This window comes from Arachis ipaensis, chromosome B09 (assembly GCF_000816755.2).
Source record: "Arachis ipaensis cultivar K30076 chromosome B09, Araip1.1, whole genome shotgun sequence".
In the NCBI taxonomy this organism is placed as follows: Eukaryota; Viridiplantae; Streptophyta; class Magnoliopsida; order Fabales; family Fabaceae; genus Arachis; species Arachis ipaensis.
Genome location: NC_029793.2, coordinates 132,376,438 through 132,388,166, shown reverse-complemented (window position 1 = coordinate 132,388,166; position 11,729 = coordinate 132,376,438). Strand labels below are relative to the sequence as shown.

General features: G+C 34.0%; 1 protein-coding gene and 1 long non-coding RNA gene across 4 annotated transcripts; both read left to right on the top strand.

Annotated features, from left to right (window-relative positions):
- On the top strand, window positions 1,923-4,382 carry LOC107619761 (kinesin-like protein KIN-4A). Of its 3 annotated transcripts, none has more exons than XM_021110502.1 (8): window positions 1,923-2,228; window positions 2,629-2,721; window positions 2,815-2,848; window positions 3,298-3,393; window positions 3,639-3,686; window positions 3,778-3,894; window positions 3,957-4,037; window positions 4,301-4,382. In XM_021110502.1, exons 2-8 carry the CDS (start codon window positions 2,645-2,647, stop codon window positions 4,316-4,318), a joined length of 471 nt encoding a protein of 156 aa, XP_020966161.1. In that variant the 5' UTR covers window positions 1,923-2,228; window positions 2,629-2,644; the 3' UTR covers window positions 4,319-4,382. The 3 variants fall into 3 exon arrangements, with proteins under 3 accessions (XP_020966161.1, XP_020966160.1, XP_016177537.1); XM_021110501.1 differs by having other exon boundaries at window positions 2,815-2,866; window positions 3,969-4,037; XM_016322051.2 differs by having other exon boundaries at window positions 2,815-2,866.
- Window positions 4,386-5,454, top strand: LOC107619762. The gene is made up of 2 exons (XR_001615777.2): window positions 4,386-4,803; window positions 5,189-5,454. It is a non-coding gene; the product is annotated as an uncharacterized LOC107619762 (long non-coding RNA).

Sequence of the window (11,729 nt, the reverse complement as noted above, 5' to 3'; positions counted from 1 at the left end):
GTGCTTTTTGCCAACCCCTTGTACACAAATAAGAACATGTTTTCTCTTATTGTAAATCACAGCTTTATAGGTTTTTGAGTTCATATATATAACATAAAGATTAACAAAGTCAGAAAATTTATAGTATAATATCATTTACATTGTTCAGTGTTACAGAACAAAGAAATTCATGGAGCAAGCAATATCTTCTCAACATGTTGGCTACTTTCTAGCTATGATGCAATGTGCCCCGCTACCTCAGAGAGAGGGAAGTATTTGTACACGACAGACTTTACCTTTCCTTCTGTAATTGCTGGCCAAACATTCTTCCCTTTCACTAACAATCACAACTTTATTTTCAATTCTTCTATTCCGCAAGCCATCCCCTGCATTCAATCTAACAAAATTCTGATTATTGGTTGTCATCAAGACCCCATAAGGCAGCACCTTTGATCACATTAAACCTCTTTCACACCCATTGAACAGATTTGTTTTCTTTACTCATCGTCTTTTGCTCCTATTCATTTCTTAATTTAAACTCCTTCTCTCATTTGAAGCTAATGTCAATGTTTATGAACCCTGTTTCATGCTATTAGCCTTATTTCTCAAGAACCTTAACCCCCCAACATGCTTCCTTCTTTCCATTAGGATACGAAAAAAAAGTAAAGCATAAAGATGTAATCACCAACCGTATATGTAAAATCATTTTCTGTTTGCCATGCAAGTGATAATTTTTAGCAGGAATTTAATTGGTCACACAGACCTGGTCAATCAATTAAAACCACAACAACCACCAAGATAAATTATTTTCATACAATGCAACAACATCGCAGCCCCATAAAGCAGTTTTTATAGCCAAAAACAGCCATCCGAATAGATGATAAATTAGCCATCTATTTCAATAAAAAATCGGTACTAACTATCTCAGATTATAATCCGATTTGAGCATCAAACATGCATTTGTTTACCTAACAAAAGCAAACCAAGAAAGGAAAAAAATACTATGCAACCATCAACCGATTCAAAGAAGACTTCAACATAATAAAATCAAACCAGCATTCACGATCATCAAAATGAATCAGCAAAATGTCCCTATAGTAACCATTTTTACTTAAGAGGAAAACCTTGTTCAGGCAAGCATAAAATTGAATACAAAAACCAACCATCCAATAACATATTGAAGTAACCATCCAATTAAATAATCAAAGGATCTATCATACAGACCAACCATCCAATACCCTACTAATGTAACCATCCAATAAGGGTCAACCAAACATTGACAATGGTCAACTAGTTTACGTCACATTGTATTAACGGTCCACACGGGGTTATTTATAAGTTTAAATAAGTTTAAATATTACTCATTATTAAATAATCCATTGTATACATTACCCGTAAGTGTATGCACTACAAGAAAAATGGCCTATGGCCACGCTTTTTTTTGCCACGCTTTTAAGTGGTCAATGGCCACACTTTTGTGAGGGTGGCGATTGAATAGAGATTTGGCCACGTTTTTTCTTGCCACGCTTCAAAAACGTGGCAAAAGGGTCAACGGCCACGCTTTTGGAAGGGTGGCAATTTATTAGAGAAACGGCCACGTTTTTTTCTGCCACGCTTCAAAAGCGTGGCCATAGAGTGAAAGAGGGACGTTTTAAAAGCGTGGCGACAGGGTTTCATTATGGCCATGCTTATAAAGCGTGGCCATATCCTAGTATTCTTTTGGCACGCTTTAAAAGCGTGGCCAAAAAGTTTTTTTCTGCCACGCTTCAAAAGCGTGGCCATAGAGAGAAACAGGGACGTTTTAAAAGCGTGGCGAGAGAGTTTCATTACGGCCACGCTTACAAAACGTGGCCAAAAGGTTTTTTAAAAAAAACCCTAATAACCCGGCCCCAACCCAATAACCCTCAAAAGCTTCGATCGGACTCTCTCACTCTCATGCTCTTTCACCCTAGCTACCCTAATCGAGCTCTCACCGTGGCTACCCCTGGAAGAGCTCCTCCCATTCCCTTCGCCCTTCGCCTTCCAAACCACTTCCATACCTTAATCGTGTCACAATCTTCTTCATCTTCTTAATCTTCATCTTCGTCTTCGTACTCTTCCTCTCTTTCTCGTTCTTCGTCCGTTCTTTCTGGATCTCTCTGTTCACCTTCGAATTCCACAAATTAAATTTCGAGCTCCACCAAACATGGGCGATGGCAAGGTCAATCTCCCCGACATTCTCTTCTCCTCCAAGCCCTCCGATTCCAAAGGTCTGATCTCTTCTTCCAACGCTTCTATTTTTTTTATTTTCTCAATTTTTTCCATTGTTTTTACTTTTAGGGCTTTCCCTTTCGATTTTCATTTTCCTCTAAATCGCTTTCAAATGCTCGCTTCTCATTTCGTTTTTGCAATAATTGTTCGCTTTCTCTCTGTCTTGATCCATTGAATCTCAATCCCTGATTTGTTCTCTCTGTCAATCGCATGCTCAACACGCATGTTACTACTTGGTTAATTGATAATGGATACCTAATTTTGAATGTTGTTTTGTGTGATCTTAGCTTTTGAATTTTGATATTTTAGCTGTTATATTTTTCTACAATCCCTAAACTAGTTACCTCTCTCTGTTAGTAAAATTGCTATCTTGATGGCTAACTAGATATCATGTTTTAGGAACTATCCTCTGTTAATGGCTACATGGAAGGTTGCCCCTACTCTGACAACTGGTTGTGCTGCGATATTGAAGCCTTCCAAATTGGCATCTGTGTATGTTTCTCAGCAGCTCTTGCAAAATCTTTGCTTCTTTTTGAGTCTTGGTTATTTTTGCTGAACTATAGGCTATGCTTTGCTTTATTTCAGGACATGTTTGGAGTTGGCTGACATATGCAAAGAAGTGGGCCTTCCTCCGGGTGTACTAAATATTCTCTTTATGTATAATAGATTAGAAATAAATCTAGTAACTAAAGAACAATGAATATACGAGAAGCTCGTACACCATATGGTATTGGCCGTTCTTAAACCTGAACTCCAGAGTTCAAAATTAAAGCTTTTTCTTTGGTCATTACCTTTTTTTTTTCTTTCAAATTTTTAAATAAAGCTTGCCTTTTCTGGTCCTACTATATACACTATAGTATATTGACTTTAAAATAAAGGATTTTTGCAGCATCGGTTTCCATAACATTAATATTGGAAGGCTAAAAACAAAAAACAAGTGATATTGGAATGTGCTAATTGTTTTTCTTAATTTGTCCTTATGCTAATATCTTGGGGCCTCAAATAGTAAATCAGTAAGTGTTCCATTTTATGGTGTTTTAATTGCCGTACATTTTTACTTCCTTGCAGTCTAAGATGAAGCGCATTGGAATTGATACTGAAGCACTCAAAGAGCACTTTGGGAAGAAAATTATGGAGCTTGAGGAGGAAAAAAGAAAAGTGCAGGTTTGGACATAGTTAGGTTTAAATACTTTTTAGATAGCGCACAAACAAAAAGTTTTTTCTGGTTTGTTTATTTTTTGTCTACATTTTTTGTGTAACTTGTTTTCAAAATTTTGTAAAAAGGAAGTCGTGAAAATAAGAAATGAAGACAGTAAACAGTATTTTTCTTATGTTTATGTTTTTCTTTTCACAATTATGAAAACATAAAACATAAGAATGAAAACAAGGAATCAAAATGCTGTTTACAGAAATCTCAAGATGTTCATGGCCAAAAATTGAAAGCACTGGAAGCACAGGTAATATCTCGATATTATTTTCATGGTAATTGTCCTTTTCCAATGTCAAATAGTGTCTGAGTTATTTATATATTAAAATCTTGAACATCAGATTTTAGACCTCAAGAAGAAACAAGAAAACCAGGTGCAGCTACTAAAGCAAAAGGAGAAGAGCGAAGAAACTGCAAAAAAATTGCAAGCTGAAATACAGTACATCAAGGCTCAAAAGGCACTTGTGTTTAATTTTTTGAGCTACTTAATTATTTGATATTGGATTTATGAAAACTATAGGTCCAATTGCAGCATAAAATGAAGCAAGAGGCAGAACAACTTCGACAATGGAAGGCTTCTCGAGAAAAGGAGTTACTTCAGGTGATTTGCTTCTATAAAAATGTAATCAATATTCTATTTTCTTGTTTCAAAAATGCAGTGGATCTTTCAGGCCTTATAATAATTAGTGCTTAATTGTGCACAATATACAAGTCAATCAGTTCTCGGATTGCCAGATAGGCGTGCAAGTTGGTGACAACAATTGAGCTTTACCTTTTCCACTATTTGATGTTTATGCTGAACTTATTGGTATTGCTATATAGTAACTGAAATTTAATTCTTTATCTGTTTTTCGATTTGGTCAGCTGAAAAGATTTGCTTGAAGAGAACTGCAAATAGCTACAGACAACTTTAGTGAGAGAAATGTTTTAGGACAGGGAGGCTAACTTACATGGTTTACGTGTTTTAACTATTAAATGAAATAGAGTAATTTATTTATTTCTTCTCCTTACTCAAAAAGTCAAAATTAATAAAAAGTGCAAACCTTGACTGTATTGAACTACTATATATAAAATTGGCTCCATATTAGGATTATTCTAGATTAAAATTAAGCGAGATCTGCTACAAAACTTATTTCTTTTAATAAACAATTAGCTAATAAAATTTTAAATGTATAAAATTAAGGGTTTAGTTGATATTGTATAGAGAAATTGGGAAATTTAGAAAATAAATATATTATGTTATTATTAGGGAAAAAAACTTAGTTGTTCTATACTAATCAGTTTTATTATCTACTTTTGCTTTATAGAGGAGGCAGAATATATTCACAAGCTCAGAAAACTTTTCAAGGTTGCCTATCGTCTTCGAGGTATTTAACCATCAACTTATATGGCACATGAGTAGTCCTACTAGTTATAAATAAAATTGGCTTTGCGAGAGTAATATTTTTACAAGAGTCGCCTCCATTTTGCATCTTTATTTTGTTTCATTCCTATAGCTATTTAACATTCCAGGGTATAATTATCATCATCATAACAGAGTCTTAGGGAAATAAAACACAAAAGAGAAAGATGAAGCTGATCTATATAATCAATAGAACTGTCATAATGTAAGCTTACCCAATTTCAAATATCCACTAGATAGCATAAAAAATCTGTATCCTGCTCCGCCAAATTTAAATTTATATTGATAACATAGAACTGTATATTGTTGTTTATGCTGGCTTCTAAAACTTGGGTAATTTTCTTATGAAGAACTCAAACCTGGGGAGGCTGTTTTGGATTGGCCTACGAGAAAAAAGTGGCTCTGGGAACAGCCCGAGGCCTAGAATATCTTCATGAGCAATGCAATCCTAAGTTTATTCATCGGGATGTGAAGGCAGCTAATGTATTACTGGATGTGAAGGCAGCTAATGTCACTTCTGTAGCTATATGTCACTAGTTATTGTTTGATTTATCTTGTAATAAAAATTGCATACTTTATTTATAGGTTTAGTAATAAAAAAAGGATTAAAAATTTATATTTTGCAGCGATGAAGGTAAAAATAAAAAAAATGATTTTTTTTTCCAACTTGATAAGGCTATCGCCACGCTTTTAAAGCGTGGTTTTTTTTTACAACTTGATAAGGCTATTGCCACGCTTTTAAAGCGTGGTCTTATCTTTTGCTATCGCCACGCTTTAAAAGCGTGGCAATATCTCGTCTACTGTTACGCTTGTAAAAGCGTGGCCATATCTGCTCTATTGCCACGCTTGTAAAGCGTGGCCCTACCTTCCACATATGATCACGCTTTAAAAGCGTGGCCATATTTCCCACCTATAGCCACGCTTTTTCAAGTGGCAGTTTGTAAAAAAGCGTGGCAAACAAAAAGCGTGGCAATAGGCTGAAAAAAGCGTGGCGATAGAGCAACCGCCACCCTTTCATAGGTCACCCTTTCAAAAGCGTGGCGGTAGCTCAAAAAGCGTGGCGAAAAGCTATCACTACGCTTTTTTCAGCTTTTCGCCACGCTTTAAAAACGTGGCAATAGACGTATTTTCTTGTAGTGATGACTAAAAAATAATACAAAATAATAAGACTTTGAAACTTAAATAGTAAAAATATTAGTCTAATAATAATGTTAAAAGTAATATTACGTATTTAAATTTTTTTGTTAATTAAATTTAAATAAATTAATTTAACAAAATAAAAATTAATTATGACTAATATTATTTTAAGTTTTATTATTTAATTTAATTAGATTTAATTAATAAAAAAATTTAAATATATAACATTACTCTAATATTAAAGCTGAGATTTTAAAATTAATTATTTTTGTTTATGTGTTCCTTGCATGATTGCTCGATCCGCAACCTGGCCTTTTGTATTTAAATGTCTCTGTAGCTGTTTTTTTTAGTTTATAAATATAATCTTATAATGATTTTTGTATAGTTTTTTGCGCTTTTTATTCTGCTGTTTATTAAAAAAAACATGTAAATTTTTTTTATTAAATTAAGACAAAAAATATCAAAACTAAAAAAAATTATTTTTTTTAGAGAAAAGAAAAAACATATGATAAACTAAATTTTAGTTCTCTTATTAAAAATAGCCTGGCCCAAAATGATTTGGGTTTGATTATGTACCCTGTTAGGACTTGACTGCGTGCACTTTTAGGGTGTTGCAATCTTTTATTTAAATAGATCTATTTCTCCTTCTCTCTCAAATTTACTTTAATCTATTTTCTTGTTATTCACGAAGTCTTTTTCAACATCCATCATGAATTCAGGTAGAGAAAAAAATTTTCAACCTGATACTGACAGTGAGGAGGATGAAGAGACAGTGGTGCAGCTGACAGAAGAGAATTTTCTCAAGGATTTAATGTTTGTTCCAAAAGCCTTCTAAAAATATTTTTTGCGACCAAAATCTTTTCAGTGGGTACAATGAATACTGCATTGAAGGCGATATGGAGGAGACTGGAGGGGTTTAGATTGACGGTCATGGGACACAATAAGTTTCAATTCTTTTTTGAAAATGAGCTAGATGTTTTTAGAATTGAAAAGGGATCCCATGGTTGTTCAAGAATTTTGTGCTTTATGTGCGTGGAATGATTTAGATCAAGAAGACTTGGAGGTTAAATTTATTCCAATTCGGACACAATTTTGGGATATCCCAGAATAGTTTAAAACGTTAGAGGTAGGGAAGAAACTGGGTGAGAAGCTTAGTGGGATTCTTGATCTTGGCCTTTTTAGTGTTAGGAAAAAAGAATCCCACATTTTAAAGGCTAAAATTCTAATGGATGGGGAGAGGAGAATGAGGGACATGTGAATGAATGCTCCGAATAATAAATCTGTAGAAGTAGATACGAAGGGTTAAAATTTTCTACACCTATTGCGCTCACTTAGGGCATCACTAGAAAAATTGTACAAAGTGTATGGATGATTCTGCTGCAAATCAGATTAAGTAAGACCGGATTGGTACTTGGCTAAAAATAAATCAAGTGGTTAGGAGGATTGAGGAAGACTATAGATGTGGCAGTGCTAACAAGAGCCAGCTGAACTTTTTCTCGTCCCAACCTAAGAGAAGACCACCTCCAGCTTGGCTTTTAGACAGTTTTACAAATCTGTCAGTTCAAGAAGGAAGAAAACAGGCGAGTATAGAGGAAGAAGAGGCTCAAAGTAGGTTCATGAGGCATGATAAAGAAGAACCAGCGATTGTTTTGAAAGAGATTGAAGTTAATGAAAATATTTTAGATAATTTTAACGCTGTCAACAAATAAAAAATTAGACAAAAAGAGGTATTGAAAGGGGCTGAACTACGTACTCTGTTTTAACACTAAGTGTCATAAGGAGAATGACGGGGCTACTAAAAAATAGAATCTAAAAAATATGGCAAGAAGATCTTAGTTTGGCAACTTACTAACCGGGGTTAAAAGGGGTTCGAAAGGAAAGAAAGTAGAGTTAAAGACGAAAAAATTTTGCCATGATCACATGACAATGAATGAGAATGGGGAGGGTGCCACCCAAAAAATGGCACCCAAGAATCCATAAATATGATCATGTGAAACTGTTGAGATTTAAAAAAAATCTCTGACAGTTCACAATATTAAACGGTTGTGTTCAATCCATTCTCCCAAGATGGTATTTTTATGTGAAACAAAAAATACTACTTTGACTGTAGAGAGAATTCTTGGAGGCATAGTTTTTAAGAATTTTTTTGTGTTGATCCATGAGGACTAGCAGGAGATTTGGTGGTGGTATGAAAGGAAGGAGAGAAAACATAAATTATGCAACATGAAGACTACTTAGTACATTTTAAATAGGAGAACTCTAAGAGCCAGAAGACATGGGATGCGATGGGATGAGAGATAAGGAGAAGCACTAATTAGTTAAATTCTAAATATTATGACTAACGTAGGTGAATACTATTTAATTATTGGTGACTTTAATTCTATAACTACTAACCAGGAGAAGGAAGGAGAAATGATCAAATCTGCTATTTCTATTCAGAATTTTCTTAATTTTATCAATGAAAGACTAGTAGAATTAGGGTTTGAAGGAAGAAAATTTATTTGGGACAACAGAAAATTTGATGGTAATCTGATTCGAGAGAAACTAGATAAGGGGTTGGTCTCAATTCAATGGAGAGAAGACTATCCTAGAGCAATCATTTCTCACTTGAGTGATGCTAGTTCTGATCATTATCCTCTCCTACTTAATTTAGGTACTGGTTCTTTCAAAGTAAAATACAGATTTCGTTTTCAGGAGCGTTAGTGTAATAAGGAAGAGGTGAAGAATATAGTTTGGGGGGTATGAAGAGTAGAGGTGGAGGGTTCCCTAATGTTCAAACTTTTCCAGAAGCTTAAGAAGTGTAGACATACTCTGGTGGAATGAAAAAAAACCTCTAGCTCTAATACTAAAACATAGATCAATGTCTATTTTGCCCAACTAATTGTTAAGAAAGATAAGGGTGAGGAAGCCAATAGTAAATTAATTTGGCAGCTAGAAAGTGACTTGGAAGATGCGTATGAAATGGAAGAAAGATTTTAGGAAGAGAAGTCTCAGTTTTAATGGCTCAAGTGGAGTGATTAAAATACTAAACTATTTTCCTCTAAATTTCAAACTAAAAGCCGTAAGAACAAAATCAGTAATTTAGAAGATGAAAATGGAAGAATTAAGTCGGACCCAGTTGGAATTGCATCCATAGCATAGGAATATTTCAAAGACTTATTTAAGCCATCTAACCCAAGTAGCCTTGCTAAAGTATTAAATGATTTACCTTCTAAAATTGATGATGGTACTAATCGAATGTTAATCAGGCTGGTTTCATCAGAGGAGGAAGTGAAGACAATTGTCTTCTCTATTAGTCCTTTCTCAGCTCTAGCGGATGATGGTTTACTGCAAATTTTTTTCAATTTCACTTGAAAATTATTAAAGATGATGTCTTAGGGCTATTTTTAGCTTCTTTTTTGGTGGACATATGCTAAGAAATTTTAACCATACTCATATATGTTTGATTCTTAAAACAGATAATACTCGTATTATAAAACAAATCAGACCTATCAGTTTAAGTAGCATTTTTTACAAGATAATGTCTAAGATTCTGATCCATCACATGCAACACATCATGAATAAAGTGATCAGTGATAATCAGAGTGCATTTATTAGAGACTGACTTATTAGTGACAATAATCTAATTGTTCATGAGTTCATGCATCATTTGAAGAATAAGAGATATAATGATTATGAAATGACTCTTAAATTGGACATGAGCAAGACATGTGATAAAGTAGAGTAAAGTTTTGTTTGGGCGAGTATGGATATTTATAAAAGGTGAATGGATTGGTTGAAGGAGTGTGTGACGACTGTTTCGTACTCTATTACTGTGGAAGGTCAACTTCATGGCTTCTTTAAGCCATATAGAGGATTTTGACAAAGAGACCTTTTTCCTCTATCTATTTTTTTTTTTTGTGCAGAAGAGTTATCACATCTGCTCCACAAAGAAGAACAGGGACATAAAATTAAAGGTTTGAGATTGAACCAAAGATGTCCTAGGATTAATTATCTATTCTTTGCAGACGACTCTATACTGTTTAGTAGAGTTTCGCGAGAGGACTGTCTGAACTTACTTAATACTTTTAATATCTATGGTCAGATTAGCAGACAAGTGGTCAATTTAGACAAATTATCTGTGTTTTTCAATAGTAATACTCCCGAGAGAATGAAAAATCAATTAACAACCTTATTACAAGTTTCATATGTGGGCAATCAAGACAAATATTTAGGTCTCTCTTCCGTAGTTTATAGATCTTGAAAAGCTACTTTTAACTACGTAAAAGATAAGGTGGCTAAGAAATTACAACAATAGAAAAAGATTCCTATTATCGGCTAGTGACAGAGAAGTTCTTATTAAGGCATTGGCATTAGCTATCTCTATCTACACTCTTAGCTACTTTAAATTATGGAAAACTTTACTTGATGAGATTTATAAAATGATTATGCAGTTTTGATGGGAACAATGAGGATCAGAAAGAAAATTACACTAGGTTAAATAGAGTATTGTTTGTCGACCTATGAATCAGGGAGGTTCAAGTTTAAAGATCTGAAAGCTTTTAACTTAACAATATTGGGTAAATAGGGATAAAAATTATTGTCCAGGACAAACTCTCTGATATTTAAAGTCTATAGAAGTAAATATTTCAGATTCTTAAATTTGTTGAAGGCTCAGATGGATGCAAATTCGTCTTGGAGATGGAGAAGCCTTACTAATTATCTCTTGTGAAATTTCACAACCACTACCTCCTATGCCTAAAAGAAAATTTGAAAAGTTTATTTTGGGAATGTACGTATGTGATGTTATATTTGATGAAGGAGGGTTTTCATGTTTTGAACTCTTTGCTTCCACACAAAACAATTCACATCAGACTCACTCTATCCAACAAGATAGTGTACTTTTAATGCCTATACCAATACCTACTCAATGCACCATTCCACCAACACCAAAAACATTACCTCTCAGACCATATCAACCTCTTCTCATGCCTTGAACTCCACTGAACATTAGCAACCCCTTGCAAGTCGTCTTCCTCCATCACATCCTATTAGTACTAGTTCATCAACACCACAAAATCTTGAACCTACATCCATTCAACATGTTACGACCTCTATAAGCACCACAAATAACCCAGAATCACATACTGATCAAAGACCAGATCCTATTCCCATTAGTGGGATTGAAATTTGTTTACCACCTATTTCTCAATCCAGCACTACACTCATTCAATGATTACAAGGTCCAAATTCTCCACTAATCAACCTCAAACTTTCACAATTTTTGTCACAGGTGATTTAAGGGAACAGATTCTCAAAAATTTGAATGAAGCCTTAAGATGTCCTTATTGGAAGGCAGCCATGATGTTGAGTACAAAGCTCTAATGGATTGTGGAACTTGGTCTTTGGTTGCACCACCACCTAATGCTACTATTATTGGTTGCAAATGGGTGTTCGCAATTAAAAAAACAAAGGTGAAATTATGTGACATAAAGTCAGATTTGTTAGAAAAGGATTCCACCAAACTGAGGGTGTTGACTATGATCACATATTCCACCAAATTGAATTTTTTTTTTTTTTTGGAGAGAAAAGAAAAAACATATGTTAAACTAAATTTTAGTTCTCTTATTTTAAATTCAATAATGAGTAATATTTAAAATTATTGAGCAACTTGTTAATTAAATAACTTACTGAATAATGTCAAGTTAAAAATTAATTATTTCAAAATTTACTTCAAATACGATTATTGATAATTTTAATTTTATACAGTATTTT

Excerpts from the sequence above, each read along its gene's own strand:
- LOC107619761 (XM_016322051.2), top strand. The coding sequence starts at position 2,645 with ATGGCTACATGGAAGGTTGCCCCTACTCTGACAACTGGTTGTGCTGCG. Across the intron at positions 2,722-2,814 it reads CCTTCCAAATTGGCATCTGT|GACATGTTTGGAGTTGGCTG; the intron begins GTATGTTTCTCA and ends GCTTTATTTCAG. Across the intron at positions 3,895-3,956 it reads AGTACATCAAGGCTCAAAAG|GTCCAATTGCAGCATAAAAT; the intron begins GCACTTGTGTTT and ends TGAAAACTATAG.